Here is a 22967-nt window from a genome sequence, read left to right on the forward strand (position 1 = left end):
GCTCAAATCTGGATAAAATGCTCTCCTGCATTCCCATCTTCTCCCAGCAGGGGGCACTCCAAGACATGTCTTAGGTGTGCAGGAGACTGTTGGATGAATATGAAACACAAATGGTGCTAAGAAAGCTTTAGAATGTATTAATGGGATGTGCCCGTGTCAAAACCATCCTTTTCCTGGGGTCAGTAAAAGATAGGGAAGGAAGCAGTTCAGCATGGGTAATTGCAGAGACCTCTCACCCTGCCTGTTTATGAATTTATTTAGTATTATTAAGAACTTACACGGTCTTTGATTTAAAAAAAACAAAAAAAAATGTGAATAAACTATATAAAAATACAATACATAAAATAAAAATAAACACACTTCCAACCCAAGGTTCCATAGGCAATCCAAACAACTTATACATACCACATTTTTTATCCTTATAATGTTGGTCACTTACCAAGACCTAGGCCCATAAACCCAACATCATGTCCCTGGAGAGCAGGCCCGGCCACAGCCAGAAGCACTCAGCTGCTTCTCTACACCTCATTGTAAAGTGGCCAGCATTGAGGACTCAATTTTTCCTCTAAGATGCCATCCGGTGCACAGATCCAGGGATCAGACGTGTCCCACTGCCATGTCAGCAGCTGATTCTTCAGTTGCTGAAAGATCTGGCTGTATTTGGGGTCAGAAACCAGATTCAGGGTCTCGGCGGGATCTCTGCTCTGATCAAACAGCTCCCAGCGGTCCCTGTAATAATACTGGTGCAGGGTTTTGAACCAGTGGGTGGGCTGCCCTGTTTTGGTGCGATTGAGCAGGTCCTGGAAGGTGGGAGAGATGTAAAAGTCCTGGTCAATGGGGAAAGGCATTTTGAAGTTGAGGTTGTGAATGAGGTGGAAATGCTGCTGCTGAATGGACCTCATGGGGTAGTACATGGTGACCTCATGGTGGCTTTGGCTACTGAACACGGTGGTCCACGGCTGCTCCGAAATCAGGATTGGTAGGAGGGACCTTCCCGTCAGCTTGACTGTTTTGCCGCTAAAGATACTATAGCTTGGATATGAGATGGAGAACCAGTCCAAAATGGTTGGTGTGATATCTGGAATGAAGAGGAGAGATGTATGAGTTCATCCTATGGGAGGGAAGAAAAGGAGGACATGAACCTGGAACCAGGGGTGGGTAATTGGCAGAGCTCTGCACGCAATTCTGCTGGGAGCTGCCTGATGAAGACAAGCTTAAAAAGTGCAACATTTTGGATGGTGTCAAGTTAGAAAAAAAAAAAACACAGCCCAAGTTTCATGAGCCATTTTATTTCATCAATAAATGACCACGGAAAAGTTATGTAATTTTAACTAGTTGCAGACCAGTTGCACATCGCGCAGTGTGGCTTCCACGGTCACACTGGGGGCTGTATCTGTCAATAAACACTAGTCATACCAAGTGTTCAGGGCAACCATGCTGTGAAATAGAGAAGAGTCTTACCCAGGAGGCTGGCGAAAGTCTGGCTGAGTTGCCCCCACCGCTGCTGGTGCTGTGGAGATGACATCAGCATAGGTTCTGCCATGCCAGACCTGTACAGGTTGGTTCTACCGTTGGTGAATGGAATGCCATTGTCTGAGCTGTAAATCACCAACGTGTCATTCCCAAGTCCAGCACTGTGCAGTTCCGCCAAGACTAGGCCGATACCTGCAGGCGGAGACAGCAAGGATTCTTTTGAAGTTTCTAACACTGAATACCCGAGCAAGGGCAGTGATGTACTAGAAGAGGCTTTCAGGGACTCCTGCCATAATTTGTTTGTTTACTAAAATATGTATCATGCAATAGAGCAGAGCCCTTTACACATCCCCGGTGGGGCAAAAGCAGGTGAAGAGAAACCAACTCTGATATATCCAAAAAGTACATGGAACGGGGGGGAGAGTCACAGAGCACCCAACCTTCTTCCTCACACAGGAGCTGCAGGAAAACCTAACTCACCTTCTTCCTTCCCCTGTCCACCTTCTCTCAGGTAAAGATTAGAAAAGGGGGAATTACCTTGGTCAAGTCGGCTGATAGTGGTGTACTGAGCGGCAATGTCAGCCCGGGCTGCTGGAGTGTCTGGAATGAAATGAGGCACCTGTGGAATCAGAGACAGAGTAAATGAAAGCAGGATCCCAGGTGGAGGGGTGGAGGTGACAAGCAGCGAGAGCGCCAGGGACCCTCCCCTAGTGTCACCCCACCCAATCACTGCCCTGTGTAGCCAAGTGAAAAGTCATTCAGCTCCAAAAACACCTGTGTGTCCTACCTTGACTTCCTCCGGTGAGTAGTACAGGGGCTTCCAGTCTGGGATGTGACCCATCCCACTCTCCCCGTTCCCAAACTTCTCACAGAATACTCCATACTGGGGCTGGGAATGGCCACAGCGGTGGGGATCATGGAAGGCAACGTAAAGGAAGAAAGGCCTGAGGAGAGCAAAAAACATCTGGATTGTGGAGTCTGAGCTCAGCCTGGGAGCCCTAAGTGTCTGAAGGGCAGGGCATGGGAGTGCCTTCTCTGGGTAACTCAGAGTGCCGGGCTTCACCTGTCCGCCAGGCTTGCACTGGCACCTTCTCCCAGTTCTCTCTCCCCACTCCCCACTTCTTTACTCCTCTCCTCCACCTCCTTTCTCTAGGCTCTTAGGGCCTCACCTGTCTTGCAGACTCTGTAGGAATTTGCGCACCAGAAGCTTGATACGGGTGATATTGCGTCCCACTTGCAGGACAGAGTTGTTTTCTTCTGTATAGGCAAAGTCAAAGGGATACACAACCTCGGGCCCTACGTGCTTCTTGCCAATAATTCCTGCAAGGACAGGACAGCAGCTGAGGACAGAGGAACAGCCATGTGCTGAGGTGACTCCCAAGGGATCGGGGAATAACAAGGGGGTATCTCAGGGGGGCAGAGCCAAGCCGCCAAGATCCTTTTGATACCAAATTGGTAGCACATCACAAAGGAACAGTACGGGAGGGCTCCGAGGTCCTTACCTGTGCGGATCCCCGCCTGGCTCAGCAGCAGAGGCAAACTCCGCACCTGATCAAAGGACTCAAAGTGATGGACATCCTGATGCAGCCCGTACATACCATTCTGGTGCTGAGGGAACACAAACATGGAGCATCAGGAACAGATTTACCAAGACTCTCGGAGACCACCCCCAAAACATGGTTTTCGTTACAGGCCCTCTCACCCAGATTTATTGCCTGATAGTTGCTCTGCAATGACATTATCCACCTACTTAGGTATATGATTCTGCTCAGTGTGAAATCTCCACCACATCCCTTTATTTGCAGAAAGTTCTAGATAAGTTTTAAGCTCATATTTAATAATTTGTAGTGTAATATGTTCTGGATAACAGCAGTGTTTAGCTGCTCTTCCGAGAATTTATCCCATTCCCTTTGACTTTGTAGTTTATCCGCTGGAGATACACTATCCCCCATTAAAGCACAATGGTGATACGAGTCTCCTGAACTGCCTCTAGCTATAAGCCTCTCCTTAGCTCCCAGCCCTTCTGTGCTGATCCAGGATTCTTCCTGGGTTTTACCTTGTTCCCTCAATCCCTACCTGTGGCAGACCACTTAGGATGGCAGCCCTGCTGGGGGAGCAGCTGCTGACAGATGTGAAGGCGTTCTGGAAGAGCACGCTGCGCTTGGCCAGGGCTTCCAGGTTGGGAGTCTTGATAGCAGTGTTATTGTACACCTGGCTCTCAAAGCCAGCATCGTCAGCTGTCAAGATAGGGACCACACACATATGGCTACAGTCACTCCTTGGCCAGGGACAGTCTCACCTTGCTCCTCTCTCAGCTCTCCTTGTATTTCCCCCTTCCCTCTGACTGAGAGAGCAGTTTGACTGGGGAGGGTGCAAAGCTGTTGGAAACTTGAATTACCCATTTCACACAATATAGGTTGTGTATGTGTGGCGAGCCAGAGCTGGATTCAGATCATAAAGACCAAATGAACTGACTTTGCAGCAGCACCTAATCTGAAAACATAGATCCTCTCGGACCAATAAGCCTAAACCCAGAACATTCCCACATCACCAAGCCTAATACCCAAAGACATCCTGGACCACAAAACGTAAGCAAATAGAGAAGTTCCGCTTCCTTATCATGGAACCCAAGCACCCAGAAACCCTTCAGACCACTGAGCCCAATCCTCCAGGACTTTCACTGTAACCAAGCTTGATCCCCCACATCTCATGGACATTGAAACCCATGCATGCAGAACTTTCCGTATCACAGAATCGAAACACCCAGATCACCAAGACTGATCCTCTCAGGATTTCCCTGACCAGCAAACCCAAGCACCCAGAACCCTCCTCCATATCGTGGAATCCAGCACCTCCCACACCACCAAGCTCACATCACTGAGCGTGAACCCCCCAAGACACCCAGATCTTCTCACACCACCGAGTCCAAGCACCTCCACATCACAAAACCCGATCCCTCCTACACCTCCCAGTCCACCAGAAACCTCCCTATCACGGAACACGAGCACCCAGAACCTCCTAGCCCAAGCTCCCGGAGCAGTTTCTCCCTAGACGAAGGGCCGCTATTTCCGGTTTGGCGGGAGTGCGAGCTGGGGGCCTCCGGTTTGGCGGGAGTGCGAGCTGGGGACCTCCGGTTTGGCGGGAGTGCGAGCTGGGGGGGGGGGGCGCTACACCGCCTCGGGTCGTGCAAAGTGACTCTGCTCGCTGCATTCAGTATTCAGTGATTATGGAAATGCCTGCACATTTCACTTCTTTGCCTCGGTCTAAGAGGGGCCGCGGCTCCTCACCGACGAGCAGCAGCACGTTCCTGCGGGCGCGGGCAACGCCGATGCCGGCGAGCAGGAGGAGCAGGGAGCCCCAGGCCCGGACACCGGCCGCCATGTCGCCGGACCCCGCGCTGCTCGCGCTCCGTTTTCCGGGTTTGGGGAGTCTCCTGGCCCCGTGACTTGCGCCTCCCGCTGCCGATCACATGAGCCGAACAAAGCCGGCGTGTCAGCAAGCAGCAGAGTCAAGGGAGAAGTTCCGGGAAAGAGGAAGAGGGAGTTGCTGCTGTTTACCTTTGGGTAGTGCCGGCGGAAAAGATCCGGGAGACCCATGCTGGAACAATTTTAGGGACGTTTTATTGTTGTGGATTTGGAAGAATTGTTACAGGAGAGAGAAAGTGTCCACACATTGCTCCACTTTGTATTATTTTTTTTCCCACTAGATCAGAAGATGAACTGAAGCCTTATGCCCCTGGGTGACAATAGCTGCCCTCTCATTCCAGCATAAGGCTTTGAGAAACCACTACAGAGCAGCGTTCACCCCACACACCATGATCTTAAGGACCAAGCGTGATCCCAAGGAGCAAGCTTCCAACATGCCATGAGCCTGTGGATTAAGCGCTCTCCCAGCCTTCACCATGATGCCAGTGAGTAGTTTGGTTCAGTTCTTTAGAACTGTTGAAAGGTGGCACCTGGTGAGCACACACATTGCAGAGGGGTGACCTTACCCTGCCATACTCACCATCTGTACTTTGGGAGCTCGACTTGCAACAGTAAGACTTTTTTTTTTTATTTTGAGAAGTACTTAACTTCGTCCACCCACAGGTCCTGCAGAATAGTTTTCTAATCATCTGCCCTTTCTTGAATCAGTTTCTGGCAAGTGTAGATTTATGTGGACATTGCACGGGCAGCCTCGGAGCGGAGTGCTGCGAATCATGGCCACCTTAGGACGGAGAGCCTTGGGCTTGCGGCAATGTTGCTCTTACCAGACTCTGCAAAAGAGATTACCAGTCTTATGGTGGCTTCCCCAATACTCCTGGCACTATCTGAAATTTGACCTCATTGCTGGGCTGACTGTTGGACTGACTGTGGTGCCGCAAGCCTTGGCTTATGCTGAAGTGGCTGGGCTACCTGTCCAGGTGAGCAACATATAACCTAACAGTGGGGTACAGTAAGGGGGGAAACCTTGATATAGAGCGTTGAAGGCTAACAGCTGTTTTGTTGTTGTTACTGTCATACATAATGGCACTTTCTGGTCCAGGCATACTTTGTTTAATGAGTTGCTTCTCTTCCTGAACAGTATGGTCTCTATTCCTCCTTTATGGGCTGCTTCATCTACTGCCTGATGGGGACATCCAAGGACGTGACACTTGGGCCCACAGCTATTATGTCGCTCTTGGTCTCTTTCTACACGTTTGGGGATCCCGCGTTTGCCGTCCTGATGACTTTTCTGTCAGGCTGTATTCAGCTGGCTATGGGTGTTCTGTGCCTCGGTAAGGCCTGTATGATACATTGAAATCTGAGTAAAACTGTCTGAGGACCTCTGGACTTTGATGTGGATGGGGCATTCCTAGTGCCTGATGAATGAAAGGGTCTCATCCATTCTGTACATGAGGGAGGGCAACAAACACAAAATCCTATGAGCTGATCTGACGCAGTCCTTAGTCCTGTTTTCCATGTGTGTATAACATGCATGCAAGTGGGGGGTTGGGGGGGGTGAGTGTGTGTACACAGGGAGGGTCATTTTCAAAGGCACATCCATGGGTAAGACAGTTAAAGGGCCTTTTACAAAATTGCCTGCCTATGTGCTAATAAACTTACACACGTGCTATGTCTTTACAGGTAAGTTTCCCAGGATTGAATTAAAGGCATTCCCTTGGGGCAGGGGGTGATTTACATGCAAAAATATGCATGTAAATTTTCCCCGAAAGCTTTCTGTGCACGTAATAGCAGGTGTAATTGCGTGCAAGTAAATTTGGTGTGATAATTTTTGGTGAGGACTAATTGGTGTAATTTTATGTGTGCATTTGCAGTGTGATTTAGGCAGGCTGTTATAAAATTACCCCGCATAGAGGATGGGGAGCTTTCTCTCCCACCTGCGAGAGGCATATAGCCCAGATAATCATGGAACTGGGTAAGGCCCGTATTCTGCCCTTTTTCACTCCTAGTTCAGTGCCGCAGATCCCAGCTGATCTCTGGCTTTCTTCTTTGCATCCAGGGCTCCTGAACTTGCTTCCCATTTCTGTCTGCACCCTCAGGACCTGATTTGGGTCTCAGTATTGGGCAGGCAGGGTCAGTACCTCTTTGGATTCTCCTTCTGTGGCCTGCTGATGCCAAATAACTACTCCTAATGGGATGCTTTCCAAATTAGATCCTCCTGAATTCTCAGTGGGGTTTTTCTAGGTTGCTTTCTTTACTGTGTGTGTGGTGGGGGTGATGGGGGAAAGACATTTTCCACATTTTTTTTAAAGGAGTAATGCTGGAGTCACAGCTCCCTTACCCCCATGTGTTATAAACACTGCTGCTGCTAGTTTGTATACTGAGACATGGAGGCATTTGCTGCTCTCTGAGACTGTGCCGAGATGTTGAACCTAATCAGGACTTTTCCTGTGCAGGATTCCTGCTGGAGTTTATTTCCTACCCTGTGATTAAAGGATTCACCTTGGCTGCTTCACTGACCATCGGATTCAGTCAGATCAAGGTACATCTGGGCGGTGAAAGGGGGGATGTCATGTTCAGTTTACATAAAGTTGATACTAAGCTGGTAAAAAGGTTACTCCCTCCACTCCTGACAAGTCAAAGTTATTCTTCATACTCAAACTGATTTACTGTGTAGTGAGACAGGTCCAAGTTCCCCACTGTTCAGACCCCCCCCCCCCCTTCCCTGTTATTCACAAGCTGTCTTCTGGTCTCTCCTGCTGCTGGGGGCTTCGGTTTTCAGCCAGCAGCGGCCGAGCACTCACAGAGGCCCCACTGTCCCCTATTTCTGATATTACTGCTTTGCTGCTGAGAGTGTACAATGTTTCCAAGAGCAGCAGAGATTCCTGCTCAGAGTAGTCAGCATAAAGATTATTGTCCCGAGCAATGTCTGGCAGTGAAGTTCATCCCTTTGGGGGTGGAAATCTCCAGCTTTCTCCCATCCGGATGGCCTTGAAATGTGTGCAGTCTTCCGTGGAGAGCGGGGACTGGTTACACATAAACGGGGCTGGATTTAAAATTACACTTGCCCATAGGCAAAGGACTAAGTGTAGGAGTATTTTCCTTTGGATATCAGAGAGCGGGGGGGCAGTCGCAGCTTTTGGGTGCCTTCAGAACTCGGTGCCCTAGGCATGAGCCTATGTTCCCTCTGCCTAAATCCGGCACTGCACACAAGTCGCACAAACACCATGTGCTACCTTGCAGCTTGTGCATAGATTTCAGCATGTGACAGTGTGTATTGGGGGGGGGGGGGGGGGTGTCGAGGCTGTGGAGAGTGAGCAGACAGGTCCTTAAATCTGAACCTTAAAGCAGTGCACAGGGAGCCCGGGAAGCTCGGCGCAGGAAATGTCACCGTTTCCAGAGATTCTCCCCAAGGTTTGATGATTTGCATAGTTTTCTCTCATGGTCTGTTATGGTTCCTGCTTCAGTCTCTGTAACTTTAGTCGCTTTCTGTGATTTCTGCTGCCTTCTCTGATTTTGTAACAGTTTGGGAAGTCTATCATTACCTTGTACTCGCACATTGTTATTTTGCAACTCAGAGTATCTGCACAAGAAAAGTACAAAAGCCAAGCCAATGTGGCTGTTAGAGGCAGCTGACTTGGCCACTGCTCTCCTTCCTCTTTCTCTGTAGCTGGGCTGTGCATCTCCTGCTTATCTTTCTGTGGTCAGTGTGAAACCTCACATGATAAGAGCAGATTTTTTTTTTTGTTGCCACGGCCTCCGAGCCTGCTCGTGACTGTTTTCTGTGAGGATGAGAATACGGTCTGGCTCGTTCCTACTATGCTTGGCCCTCCCCCTCATCTGCTCTGTAGGTTCGTGAGACTTAATGAAAGATCCCTGGGATGCAGCTCCATCAGTGGCCTTCCAGCAAGAACATAAACTGCGACGAGCAGGGCGGACAGTGAACAAATAACAGATCGGCACATAGAAACGGAATCTGTCGGCAGATAAAGGCAGGGGAGACCCATCCAGGCCACCCAATATTCATTCACAGTGAATGAATATTGGGTGGAATGAATATTGCCACAGACTGCAGTAGATCTCTCTGGCTATCCCAAAACTTGTTTGCAACCAGGGATGCTGTGCCTCTGCCAGGCTTTCTTGAATTCAGATATCGGTTTTGTTTCCATCATCTGCTTTGGGAGGCTGCTGCATACACCCAGCACCCTTTCTGTGAAGAAATATTTTCTGATGTTGCTTCTGAGTCTGCACTTCCCTACCCTTTGATGCGAGTCTTTCCCTGCACTTTGTCTTTGGTTTTCAGCACTTCAGGATGTCACAGATTTTGAGGGCATCAGAGGGGTGTGTGTGTGTGTGTGGGGCCTCTCTTCTAGGGGGCACGCTAAGTCCCAGGGCGTGCACAATCCCACCAACCCCTGGTGTGGCGTTTTCCAAAATGGGGAAGGCTATACCTCTAAGGTCCAAGGCATGGTGTCAGTCTCTCTTTCTGTGAGTGCATAGTCAAATTCTATGTCCTGGTAACTTCCTGGTGCCAATAAACAGGCTGGCCACACGTGTTACTACATATCACAGACTGAATGGGGCGTTTTGGTCTTTGTCTGCCATCATTTACTATCGTCATCTGAAATTAAGTACATTTTTATCTTTTCTTTTTTAAATGTTTTTGTAACGTTTTATTTTAAAGGCACAAAATAAAACACACAGGTAAGCATACCATATAAAGTTGCAATACTCAGATCAACGTAAGAACAGAGTAACACCAACAAAAGCCAAAGTGAGATGAATAAATGGGCAGAGACAGTCTCCCCCAAACTAATAAAAATTAACAGCACTCAGTAAACCTTCACCATGACCAATATGGTCCCCAAATCTGTTCAGATATTTTCACGTTCTTCCTAAGCAGGTAGGTGATCTTTTCCTTAGACACAATTTCCTCTAGCATGGTCTTTCAATATTCCAAACATGGTGTAGATTTCCAATTAAACGCAATGGTTGACCTGGCAGCATGTACCAAATGAGAAAAAAGTTGTTGCACATTGGCTGTACCTATACTCTGTGTACATTTGCATCTCGTCACATCCATAATCGCAACAACAAATCAAGTCCAAAATGTCTTGTGGACCCATGGCCCTTTCTTCCTGTGGATGGAATACACGACTCCCTGGGGTGCATTGGATGAATTCCCCTATCCCTTTAAGAATTTCCCGTGCATAATACCTGGGGCTTGAGGCATGATCCTAAAATTTCCAGTCCTTTCCTCTCCAGATCCCCTTGCTGAAACATGCACATACACACTGACTCAGTTTACCAGGATCCAGGTATCTGACGGTACGTTTATTTGAGCGCTTGCTAAGCAAAAGGATAATAACACAAAAGAACAGCAAGCACTAGAGAGTTGATTGCAAGCAAATAATAATAGCGACTAGAAAAGTATTAAAAGATACATATAAAGATAGCAAATCTTACGTTCCTAATGAAAGTTGAAATGGATCCAAGGAATCCGCCTGCAGTTTCTGCTCCAGAAGTCTGACAATGTATTTTATTTATTTATTTAAAAGCTTTTATATACCGATAACAATGATGCTGAGATCCTAACAGCTTTGCTCATTTTTATAGGACCTTTCTGACACTGCTTGAAGCAGGAGTGAGTCCCGCTCCTATCAAACAAAGTTCAACACATTTGCTTCTCAAACCTTGGTACTATTTGGTGTTTGAAACTTTCCGTGCCCTATTACTCCCAGTTTCTTGTCTGACTTTGACTAACAGTTCTCATTGGTTCAGCGCATAAGCCTTTTTGAGTATAAACATCTGCACAGGCCTTAGAAGCAATAATAACTAGGGATGTGCTTCGTTTTCGGCCCACCGCTGGAAATATCGTATTTCCCACAGTTCGGGCCTTTGAAATTCGGGGGGGGAAGGGGGGAACCCGAATTTCGGGTCAGTGCACACTAATCCCGTTAGTGCGCACTAACCTGAAAACGAATTTTTCCCGAAATTTCAGGAAAAGTTAATTCGGGTTTTGGCGTCCCCGAACCAGGACGAATGCACATCCCTAATAATAACCATAGTTCCCAGAGAGATCTAGAGAGGGCTCTCTAATCATAACAGCATTTGCAGCAGGTGTCATAGACTTCTTCCTTCTCTGCAACCTTTCTTTTACCAACTGAGGTTGGCTATATGTGGCCAGCAATTAGAGAAACCCCCCATCACACCTCCTTTATAAGCCAGGATATATAGAGTATGAACTCAGTCTCTCAAATTTACTGCTAGTGCTCTTCTTAATGCTTGCACTGAGCCAAAGAGAGCTTGTTTCTGGAGCTCACATGATGCAACCTATCAAGGAGCGCTTGGAAGTTCTTTTTAATCAGACTGGTGGAAACCAATAGGATTGGGACTATTTCTGCATCCTTCTGCCACATTTCCCTGGTTTCTGTTTGAATCTCTTTTTGTACTTGAGGATCTTCTCTCTTTCCATAGTGGTATGTGTAACCCCGCCCTGGTGTGCCTGTCCTGCATGGGTGGGGGCCATACAAGAATGTATAAACTCTTTGGGGCAGGGACCCTGGCTAGCTCTTCTTTGTGCTCCTTTCCCCAGGGCGTGGATCTTTTTTGTTGGGGGGGGCAAAGGTTAACTTTCAGGGCCTAGTGCAGCGGTGACTTCCTCCTTACTGAAATTTCCCTGGGGGAGGGGGTAATCTCCTCACTGTGTGCTATGTGCCAAAAAAACAAGCAGGACCCGCTGAGTTAGTGTCCAAAATAAAAATATTTACTGTTCAGAAGTTAGGCGAATAATGGCACAGCAAATAACGACTCCAGCACCACAGACTTTCTTTCTTCGGTTACAGTCTTTATCCTGTATCAGTGTGGGAATCTTTTAAACTGGCAAGGGATCCATCCACCCTCCTGTATTAGGTAAATTGGTGGTTCCAGTGGGCAGGGTAACCCCTGCCAAAGATGGCCAAATTCCTGTCCATGCACAGAGAGTTTTAACCCTCTCTCTCTCTCCAGGGGGTGAAGACTCCTGATGGGTGTTCTCATTGATTTTCAAAAGTCTCTTTACTCACGGTTAGTAGATCTCTTCCTTTTAATACAAACGGGGATCCCTGGTAGGGTAGGTATCTTCACAAGTCCTTAGATGGTTAGGAAGAGGGGCAGAAAAACACTTCCTCTCAGATCTTCACAAAACAATCTCGTCTGGTGCCTCAAAAAGGAAATATCACCAAGGTTGCTCTTTGCAATGGGTCACCACCTCAGAGGGCAGGTCTTCCCAAACACAGGGTTCCTTCTTCCTGAATCCAGGAAAGGCCCAGGTGTACGGCAAGGCTCCTGCCACGTAAAAGTCCAAAATTCAAAAAACTTCCCGTGAGGAAACCCTTACCCACCAGGGAGTGAACAGGCAACGAAATCCCCGACCTTGCTCGCAGGCTGCCAGCCAGGAGGGCTAGAGCCCCAAATCAACCTAGGTAAAATCTCCTGCCCTCCTCCTGAATTGCAGACTTATGTTGCCCCCAGAGCCCTGCTTATAAAACCTCTGAAGTGGGATGTCCATTCCAGCACACTCAAGGGGAGGGGGTCTGCATATGCATGGATCCTCCCCTAATTATCCCCTCACTAACTGCACTACCATGACATGTACCAGGGCTTACTGGTAACCTGACAGGATGGTCGGGTTATATAGGGAATCGACACTTGGTACTGACACTTCTATTAGCAATGCTGTTCTTGTGGTTTTCTCCTTTTCAGAATGTCTATTTTGGTTTTTTTTAACTCTGAGCAGTGTCTCTAAAGGGTTAATTTTGTGCATACCTCAACAGGAATGAACTTTACTTGTAAGCCAGGGTCTGTTGAGTCTGATCTCAGTCTCTCAAATGTACTGCTAGTGCTTTTCTTAATACTTGCATTGTGCCAAAGAAAGCTTCCTTCTGGAGTTCATAAGGTATTACATGCACAGGCAACATGTCTAGATGTGCTTAGAAGTTTTTAAATTAGGCCAGTTGGTATCCAGTACAGTTGAAACAATTTCTGTATCTTTCTGACACATTTTCGTGGTCTCGGAGTGCATCATTTGGTACTTTAGTCCTGGGGGAATTCTACGCTACTGCAGAGCGCAGAATTTGCGCAGAATTCCCCCCCTGTGCAGAATTGCCATTTTCTGTGCAGAATTGCCAAAATCTGCACAGAAAATAGCAAAGGAGACCCCGGCATGCTGCGAGTGGAGCGTGCGAAGACGAAGGCCCACGTGTGCCGCGGGAAGCGCGCCATTCGCGGCAAAGATGGAAGGCCCCTGTGTGCCGCGAACGGAGTGTGCTCCTCTCGCGACAAAGATAAAGGCCCCGGTGAAGGAGAATGGGTGTGAGAGAGGGGAGGGGAGGGTGAGAGAGAGAGAACATGGGAGGTAGGAGAGCGGGAGGGGGGATGCTTGAGTGTGGGTTTTAGAGAGGGATCCTATATGAGGGGAGGGTGTGGGGGAGGGTGAGAGAGCAGGAGGGTGTGAGAGCATGGGAGGTGAGAGGGAGTGGGGGGTGCTGGAGTGGGTTTCAGAGAGAGGGAGCCTATATGAGGGGAGGGGATGTGGGGAGGGGAAGGTGAGAGAGCATGGGAGGTAAGAGGGGATGCTTGAGGGTGGGTTTCAGAGAGAGGGAGCCTATATGAGGAGATTGTGAAGGAGTGTGTATGTGTGTGAGAGATTGGGAGCTCGTGTGTATGTGAGGGTGCTAGCCTGTGTGAAGGGATTGTGTATGTGGGAGACAGAGCCTATGTGAAGGGCTGCATGAGAGAGAGACATAAGTAGCCTGTGTGAGGGATGTATGAGTGAAAGAGAAAGGGAGCTTGTGTTGGTGTGTATGCAAGAGAGAGAGTTGCTGTATGAGGGGATGTGAGGGAGCCATAATGAGGGTGTATGTATGTGCACTAAGAGAGGGAGAGTGCGTGTGAGAGAGGGAGCGACAGAGGGAGCCTGTGTGAGGGGCAGTACTGAGAATGGGACTGGCAATAGAGTGGAAGGGGTTGAGCGTAGAGGTGGAGGGGAGAGATACTGGCAGGTGGAGGAATTGGCGCCTGAGAGGGCAAAGTGACCAAGGGAGTAGGGGAGAGCAAGTCGAAGGGACACTCTTACAGTGAATTTCTAGGGAAATTCTGCTCAAAATATTTAAAATTCTGCATCTATAAATAATAACTTTTTTTCTGTATTCATTTAAAATTTAATTACGTAACACAATTTACATGACAGTCTTTATTTTGACCAGTGTAAAGTTTTGCAGAAATTTAAGATTTTGTGCGCAGAATTCCCCCAGGAATAAAGATGGTACATTCCTCTGCCCTGCACTGCTTAGTCCTAACCACTAGGCCAAAATCACTCCTAGAGATCCTGATGTGGCTCTGCGTGTAATTGATCTGACCCATGAAAAAGGTTGGCCTGCAGTGGTCTGCGTACGTTGCAGCGCACAGGGCCCATGGCAGTAGGTGCAGATCAGGTTGTAATATTTAATTGTGTTTGTTTGAACAGAACCTCCTGGGGCTGCACAATATCCCTCAGCAGTTCATCCTGCAGGTGTACCACACTTTCCGAAGGATCGGTGAGACCAGGTGCGACCTTCCATTCCCTTCCTTTGTCTTGGTCTTGTTTCTGGAGAGGGGATGGATCTTGTTATGCCTCATCCTTGCAAAGAGTAAATTTGATTTGAGTAACAAGGAAAGAAGTGAAAATGATTCCCAGTACACATGCAGGAATCTTCCAGCACTTTTAACGTGGCCTGTTGAAAACGACCTCGACCTCATAAAGTTCAGTTCATTGTCAATAGGGAACTTTCCAGGCTCGTAGTTGGCATTCACCCCAAATTTGATCTCGATCAGATCACTCTGAGGAAATTTATCATGCCTCTAAACAGAATAATGGACAGATTAATTCATGTTGAAAGGTGCTAAAATGACACACATCTAACTGAAGATCCTGCTATCCATTCCCTCTGTCAGGGATGCTCCTTCCTCTACATATTTATTCCACCTCTCATGCTGCCATCTATTCTGCTACCTAGCCAGTTGCTATCTGGAAAAAATCTCACTTGGCTCAGACTTGGGCTCTTCTGAGGTACAGTCAGGCCTCCTGTTTCTTGAGCCCAGCTGGTAATAACAATAAGGTCCATATTCAGACACAGTCTGGATAGCAAAGTTAGCCGGATGAACTTATCTGGCTAACTTTGGAGGTATATTCAATAGGGCAGCCATGCTATTGAATATAGCCGGCTATCTTAAAGTTAATTGGCTAACTATAGCCAGCTTACTTTAGGACAGCTCTTTGGCCCAATCAGACTTAGCCGATGAAGTCATCCGGCTAACGATATCGGAGTTACCTGGTTAACTTAGCTAGTTAACTCAACTCCTCCCAGTTATACCCCCGGAATGCCCCTAACTTATCTGGCTAAATTCTAGCTCCCTGACTTATTAGCCAGCTAGAATTTAGCTGGATAAGTGCCCAAATATTCATTTAAATTGTACTCCCATACCAGAGGAAAACTCGGCAATTATTAAATGCCACACAAATTTTTATTCAATATACAAACAATTTTTTACATTTATTTGTTCACACTATATGTGGACCATTTGTGCATCTACAATTGATAAAATTTTAACAAATGCATGTTATACATGATCATTTGTCACTCATACTCATCTCATACTCACTCACTCACTCATACTCATCTAGTGTGAACAAATAAATGTAAAAAATTGTTTGTATATTGAATAAAAATTTGTGTGGCATTTAATAATTGCTGAGTTTTCCTCTGATATGGGAGTACAATTTATATATTAGACAGAGGTTTTGCACGAGTTTTGTGTACCTGTTCAAATATTCATTTAGCCAGCTAAATTCTGAGTTAGCCGGCTAAATGCTTTTTTTAATATGGACCTCATTGTGCTAACAAGCAATATGCAGAGGGCCTTCCCCAGTGACCTGCTGTTATTTTTGTGCCTGCAGAATTGGGGATGCTACCCTTGGGGTGCTGAGCATTGGAATACTCTTGGTGCTGAATTGGATGAAAGATCATGTTCCCAGGATACACCGGGAGATGCCACTTTGGCTCAGGGTCTGTCACCTGACTGTCTGGGTCACAGCAACAGGTGTGAAGGGGAAAATGGGTCCCTGTTTAACTCCACCCATGTGTGCATGGTACAGTATGACATCACTTCCTTTTTTATGTGATGTCATTGGGTAAGGAAGCTCTCTTTATGAGCATTATAAATATGTAAAACATGAATTGCTATTAATATTATAATACTTAAAAGCCAATATAGAAATGACTTTTGGTCTTACTTCAGAAAGATGATGCTTATATTTTGTTTTTCTCCTCTGCTCTCAGCCCGTAATGCTCTGCTGGTGATTGGTGCTGGCCTCGTCGCATATTCTTTCCAGGTGATGGGGTCCCAGCCATTCATATTAACTGGAAAGACAGCAGAGGGACTCCCCCCTTTTCAGCCACCCCCCTTTTCCAAGCCCTCCCTAAATGGTACTGTGTCCTTCGTGGAGATGGTGCAGGTGAATAAGGGGGAGGGGTGAGTTTGGCTGGGTAGTGTTGGTTCTGCTGTCTCATACAGTTTATTCTTTTTCTGCAGGCTATGGGGCCTGGACTCGCTGTCATCCCCTTCATGGGGCTCCTGGAGAGTATCGCCATTGCCAAGGCCTTTGGTAAAGTCCCCAATAATTTCTTATTTCCAATGTTTAAATTTACAGTACGAAAACAGCACAAATGCACAAGTCGGCGCCTCCGACCACGGTGGAGAAATACGGTAGCTTTGAGCTATTGTGCCTACGCTGATGTCTGTAGCTGCACTACTAGTTACTGTGAAGGAATTAACATTATTTGAATGGTCATCTTCTGTCTCAGCGTTGCTCTTCAGGGGCTATATATATATAGCCCCTGAAGCAGCCCACGTTGTATGGGTGAAACTCGGCCCAAGTGGGGCCCTGGTATTTACCTTTGATTAAAGTATTTCCTGACACCGATCTAATTTTGTTTTGGTTGCATTGCTGCTATGTTGGATTGGCTTCCATGTTGTTTTCTGGGACCACCCTGGGACTAGCTAGGCCTGATCCTGCTTGGCTTCTAAGCTCTAATGAGTTCAGACTTTCTGAGGCCAGTCTTGCTGGGGTTCACCACCAGCAATGGGGTTCTATAAAAAGAGCTGTCTCTGAGACCAAGGCATCAGCTACTTGGGAATAAGCAAACCTTAAATCTTCTAAAACACAGGCTTATCTAAAAATATTCACAAAATTACAAGTTTTATAAATTATCTAATGACAGTGTTCGTTTATAAATTCAGCACCCCAGTCTCTGTCTAGGTAGATTTATTTATTAATAGAGGTGTCTCTCTTTCTCTTCTCTGTCTTGTCACAGTGATGAGAAACAGTTATGAAGAAGACGTGTGAAATACCTTTTGTACCTGGCTCATGGACTGATGGATGCTAGAAAATATGTATGTGTGGGATTGCTGCATACTGATGTATATAATGTATATTAACATATATAACATGTTATAGGATATATTTGAGTGTGCTTAATATACATGGATTGCTGAAGGTCCATATTCCTTTGTTAAATCTTTCTCTCTGTGCAGCCTCTCAGAATAATTATAGAATTGATCCTAATCAGGAGCTGTTAGCGATTGGTAAGTATGGTGCTGGGGGGTCAATTACTGTACTGGGGCAGGGGGTGAGGGACAGAAGAGGATATTGATGGTGAAAGATTACTTTGGCCATGGGACAGAGAATTAGAAGCCTGTGCACTTCAAACTCCTGGACAGTTAACTGTACTCAGGCTGGAGGGCGAACTGGGGCTGGAGATGGGGGCTGGAGGGCTGCTCTGTGGCATTGTGATGAACATGGGAAGGTGTTAATGTAACAGGAATTACTGGATAAATAGGGGCTGCTCTTTGGCATTGAGCTGAGGTTGGGTGGGTTACTCGATCTACAGCTGCTGGTTGAATGGGAAGGGGAGATTATTTGGTGTTGTGCTGAGGATATGGGACCTGTTGTATCTGGAACTGTCAGGTGAATGAGGAAGGGGATGCCACCCCATCTAATGCCAGTTCCTGATCACCTACCCAGACCAGTCCAGAATGCATGGGTTTAGCACCCCTGCCAGCAGATGGAGACAGAGAAGAATCTGATTAGCTGGCATCACTCCTTGTAGGGCACTGTGAAACCTGCAGCCCTTCAGCATTTCTCTGTCCAGGAGACGGTAGACATGCTGAATCCTGCAGCCTGGAAATTTTGAAGGCAAATTGTTCCTTTGCGTTTTTGTCCTTTGGGTGTATTCCTAGTAGAGTAGGGATGAGCAGAAGGCGTTGGTGGCTCCTTTCTGTCTTGAGCCATGTGAGTAGGGGGAATTTGATTGCCAGTGGATCTGGCTCCCTCCTTTCCTTCTTTCCTGGCTAATTATTAGGGATGTGCCAGGTTAAAATATTCATTTTGTTTTTTGGTTTGTTTTCAGGAGGGTTTTTTTCCCTCATGAACTTCGATTTGTTTAATGTTTGATTCATTTCTTTTGTTTAAAAAGAAATGAATCAAAGTGGGGCCAAGATCCCACGCGGCCCCACTTGACCTGGTCCGATGGGGATCCACTGGTGAGGCGTAGGCCGAATCCTCAGCTTTGCATAGGCCAAAGCCACAGTAGGTCACTGTGACCAAGGCTTAAACTGGATGCTGAGGCCTCAGCCAGAGCCCAGGCCCGATGTCTGGACCTCAGCCCGGGCCCAACCCTGAAGCCAGGTTCCGACGCCTGGGCCTTGGCCCAGGCCTGATGCTCAGCCCAGAGTCCATATCCTGATGCCGGGGCCCCTTCCTGGACCCAGACTTGACACTGGGACTTGACTCAGAGGCCTTGTCCTGATGCTTGGGCCTTTGCCTAGCGTCAGGCCCGGGCCCAGAGCTCGGGTCTCAGAGGTCTTCTTATTAGGTCTTCTCTTTTTTTTTTCTTCCAATGATGCTGTCTGCTGGGGTTGCACTGAAGTAAATTAACTCCTGCACATCCTTCTCAGTGGAGGGTGGCATTTTGCTGTACGGCATTGACTAGGCCAGGTCCTGATCCCTAGGCCTTGGCCTAGGTGAGGCCCCGGGCCCAAATCCAATGCCATAGCCCAGCCTGGAGGCTGGGGCTTCAACCTAAGGTCAGGTCTGAGTCTGGAGCCCAGGCCTCAGAAGTCCTCTTCTTAGGTTTACTTTTTTCTAATGACACCATCCACTGGGGTCGTGCTGGAGGAAATTAATGCCGGCACATCCTCCTCAGTGGAGGGCGCCATTTTGCTGTATGGCATTATGGATGGTGTCATTAGAAGAAAAAAAGAGAGAAGACCTAAGAAGAGGACCTCTGAGGCTTGGCCTCCGGGCCCAGGCTTGACCCTAGGCCGAGGCTGAGGTCTTCACATTGGGACCTGACCTCCACACCTGGCGCTCGCTTTGGGACCCAACCTTCAGGCTGAGGCCCAGGAATCAGGACCTAGCCTCCGAGCTGAGACCCCGGCATTGGGCCTGAGTCAGGACTGAGACCCTGGCGTCAGGACCCAGAGTCTAGGCTTTGCCATGGTGTGGGGCCTGGGCTGGGCCCCACACCATGGCCTATGCCCAGGCATCAGGACCCGGCCTCTGGACCAAGCCCCAGGATTGGCCCTAGGCTCAGGTGTCAGGATTCGGCCTCCGGACCAGTCCCCTGTGCCAGGCTTGGGCCTGGGCCCTGGCCAAGGCCCAGGTGTCAGGACCTGGCCAAGCCATGCTTCGGATACCTGACGGATCAGTTAAGTAATTTTTTGTGGGATTTTGGACCCCAGCATCAAACCAGGGCTAGGCTGTGGCCCTTGCTTTGGGCCTTGGCCTATGCCCTTGCAATGCTCTATCCTTACACAAAAAAACACAATAAACTGCTACCCAGACTGTCTGTTGCTACACTTCAAATACCCCAACTCCCTTACAGGATATAGTCTGTAATTCCAATAAATGCTTGTCAAGCCACGGTTTTTTATTTTTATTATTTCACTAATTACACATTACACTGCTTCATTTTAATTTGTGTTTATCCCTGGTGGAAAAAGAGAACTGTGCCACTGCAGCTTTTTCTATTTTTGCAGCTTTTTCTCTCCATGTTGTCTCCCACGTAGCATGGGAAGCTCAGCTCCTTATGTTGAAGCCGCCTTTAAAACTTTGCTACAGATGGAGTCTGCCAAAATTGTTTGCAGAGAGATTCTTTTACAGCTTCTGTGACTGCGGGGGAGTTTTCCTTGGCACAGACCATATCAAAAGGAGGATTCATGGATCCTGAAGCAGTAAAAAAAAGTCTTTGTGGGTCCCTTGGGAGTTAAGGTTTCCTTAAAAATGGAAGTGGCAACCATTTTATCTGCTGCCTCAGGAGTCAGCACTCAGTGTGGGATTGTTTTGGAGAACCTCCAAATCTTTTTCCAGTTATGGGGAATATAAATAGACCTCAGGGAAGGAGGCGGGGCGGGGGGGTGAAAGTTCTAGGCAAAAATGACTTAGATTGGTTGCCTCTGGGTTCCTCCACCCATTTTTCCCCTTAGTTTGTGGTGTTGATGAATGAAGCATTTTGCATGAATCAAAGGTTTCCTCAGAGGAGGTCTGTTCATAGATTAGACTTTGGGGGAAAAGGGTAATTTAGGTCACAATGATTCTAAAAAGCCCATGTTAGATCCAGAGGATTATATGGACAGACTTTTGATGGATTCAGGGGCAGAATTTGTAGAAGAGCTTCTGGAAAAGGACAGTAATCCAGAAGAAGAACCTTTAGAAGATGGCGAGGATCCCCGAATCATCAGATTGTTTAGGAGAGATGAACTTCCCTCCATTTTATTCCAGACTATGGCTGAGTTGGGTGTTAAGGATACTCCGCTGGAGCTATCTGTTGAGGGAGAGGACCGTATTTTGGAGGCTATTCGTAGACCTGTTTGAACATTTCCTTTCTATAGGACAGTGAAAGCTCTGGTGACAGCTGAATGGGATTTGTCAGAAGTAGGTTTATTTGTTGGCAGGGTCATGGTAAAACTTTATCTGTTGCCAACCAATGAGCTAGACCCTTTTTGAAATACCACAAGGTGGATGAATTGGTTTTGGCAATCATGAAGAAAACAACTATTTGTGTAGAAGGAAGTGCTGCATTAAAAGATGCCTTGGATAGAAAATGTGAGGTTATTCTCTGGATTACAGTCCTTTTGAGGTATCTGAGCATGCACTTCAAGCTGCAGTTTGCAGTTGTTTTATAACCCAGGCATGTTTGCACTGGGTACAGCAAACTCCCGTGGATAACTATTCTGATGGTTTTTCATTGAGAGAAGTGGAAAGATTAGAGGTTGGTGTCACCTATGTGGCTGATGCATTTTATGACCTTATTCAAACCTCGGCTAGAGGTATGGGATCTTCGGTGGCTGCTCGTTGTTTACTATAGTTGCAACACTGGTCAGCGGATACATTCTCTAAGACTGTGTTGAGTAAGTTACTTTCTGAAAGGAAATTGCTTAGGGTGATGATCTTGAGAAGCTAGTTAAGCATTATGGGGCCAGTACGTTTCTTATATTCCCAGAAGATAGACTCAGGGAATCTCAGAAAGGAGACTAGCCAGAATTTAGAGAAACAAGGAGATACCAGTCAGGGAAGTCTTCTCTTTTTTTGGAAGGGACACCTTAGGGGTAGGTTGTAATCCTTTCATTTGGGAATGGGAGTCTCTGGGTACTTTCAGTGTTGGAGATCCCAAAAGTTCCCAGTGAGATTCAAGGGACTTGCTCCCTTTCTCCTCAGAAAGGAGGATGCTTCTTCCCAATTTTATGGGCATGGATCCATATAACATTGGACTAGTGGGTCTTTTCTGTGATAAGAGATGGTTACATCTTAGAATTTGCACATCCTTTAAAGGAAGCCTTCGTAGAATCTCCTTATTCCTCTCTAGAAGAGAGCAGTAAGATCATTGCTGGAACATCTTCAAAGGAAAAAATTAATATGTTTATTTTGTGATTCCAAAAATGGAGGGTACATTTAGGCCCATTCTAGATCTCAGGAGAGTAAACAAGGCCTTGAAGGTTCCATATTTATGAATGGAGATTTTTTGTTCTGAAATAATGACAGTGAAAGGAAGAGAATTTCTGATCTCCTTGAATCTCACAGAAGCATATCTCCACATTCCAATTCACCTTTCGCACCAACAGTATCTCAGGTTTGCGGTTTTTGGTGGGGGGTTCCCTTTGGATTGGCAATGGCTCCAAGGACATTTTGCAAGGTAATGATGGTTGTAGCAGCAGTGTTGGTTCATCCTTAATTGGACAATTGGTTGATTCAGCTGAAGTCAGAAGAGGAGTCCAGAACTTTAACAATCATCAAAGGGATAACCATGTTGGTCTGGTGAAGCAAAAATGACAGGAGTCGAATGGCACTTTATAGGCTAACCAGTTTATTAAAGCATGAGCTTTTGAGGACAGAGTCCACTTCGTCTGAGTGATACATTTGTTGCAGGATCCGGGATGGTTAATAAACTTTGCCAAGAGCAAATTGGTTCCCTCTTTTATATACTGGAATATTTAGGGGCCTGCTTTGATACTCAGCAAGCCAAAGTGTTCTTGATTTCAGACCGGCGGGCCAAGTTTATTAGGCAGATTCAGAACCTGTAGAGCAGTGGTTCTTAACCTTTTTTTTTTTTTAATCTATTGGGACACACCTGACAGATAATGCTTACATTCATGACACACTGAACATTTGACCATCACAGGGCTATATGTAAACATATACTCTGCATCCTCAGGAACTCTTACCCTCCCCCACCCCTGCCCCAAACATTGAATGGAGAGCAGAACTAGGATATTTCAATACAACTTACCATATAAAAAAGATATTCTGATTCTGGTGTATCTTAGTAACAGAAACACAAACTCTCTTATTACCAGGTGCATTGTAAAACACAAAGCCTGAAAAAAAAATACTCAGCATAGTGTTGTTATGGTATACTACACATAATTCCAAGAACTCAAAACAGCAATAGCCCTACCTATGAAAAGGCAGCAGTGCACAACCAGTGCATGTTCTGT

At 46.9% G+C, this 22967-nt stretch overlaps 2 protein-coding genes across 5 annotated transcripts in view; one reads left to right on the forward strand and one right to left on the reverse strand.

Annotated features, from left to right (window-relative positions):
- Positions 1 to 210: 210 nt before the first annotated feature.
- On the reverse strand, positions 211 to 5080 carry SGSH (N-sulfoglucosamine sulfohydrolase). Of its 2 annotated transcripts, XM_029599189.1 has the most exons (8): positions 4761 to 4886; positions 3550 to 3710; positions 2976 to 3081; positions 2643 to 2793; positions 2261 to 2417; positions 2011 to 2092; positions 1462 to 1665; positions 211 to 1078 (listed from the first exon to the last, which is right to left on the reverse strand). In XM_029599189.1, the coding sequence occupies exons 1-8, from the start codon at positions 4852 to 4854 to the stop codon at positions 519 to 521; spliced, it is 1515 nt and encodes a 504-aa protein (XP_029455049.1). In that variant the 5' UTR covers positions 4855 to 4886; the 3' UTR covers positions 211 to 518. The 2 variants fall into 2 exon arrangements, with proteins under 2 accessions (XP_029455049.1, XP_029455048.1); XM_029599188.1 differs by lacking the exon at positions 3550 to 3710 and having other exon boundaries at positions 4761 to 5080.
- SLC26A11 (solute carrier family 26 member 11) overlaps positions 4963 to 22967 on the forward strand; it is a 47907-nt gene continuing 29902 nt past the window's right edge. The window contains exons 1-9 of one of the 3 annotated variants that reach the window (XM_029599186.1): positions 4963 to 5509; positions 5607 to 5875; positions 6037 to 6229; positions 7352 to 7437; positions 14401 to 14480; positions 15871 to 16013; positions 16253 to 16428; positions 16506 to 16578; positions 17508 to 17558. In XM_029599186.1, the coding sequence (XP_029455046.1) occupies positions 5627 to 5875; positions 6037 to 6229; positions 7352 to 7437; positions 14401 to 14480; positions 15871 to 16013; positions 16253 to 16428; positions 16506 to 16578; positions 17508 to 17558 (1051 nt within the window). In that variant the 5' untranslated portion in view covers positions 4963 to 5509; positions 5607 to 5626. The remainder of the gene's footprint in view (positions 5510 to 5606; positions 5876 to 6036; positions 6230 to 7351; positions 7438 to 14400; positions 14481 to 15870; positions 16014 to 16252; positions 16429 to 16505; positions 16579 to 17507; positions 17559 to 22967) is intronic. The other 2 variants (XM_029599185.1, XM_029599187.1) reach the window with 2 other exon arrangements.

The sequence above is a fragment of the Rhinatrema bivittatum genome, chromosome 4 (genome assembly GCF_901001135.1).
Source record: "Rhinatrema bivittatum chromosome 4, aRhiBiv1.1, whole genome shotgun sequence".
NCBI classification, from domain to species: Eukaryota; Metazoa; Chordata; class Amphibia; order Gymnophiona; family Rhinatrematidae; genus Rhinatrema; species Rhinatrema bivittatum.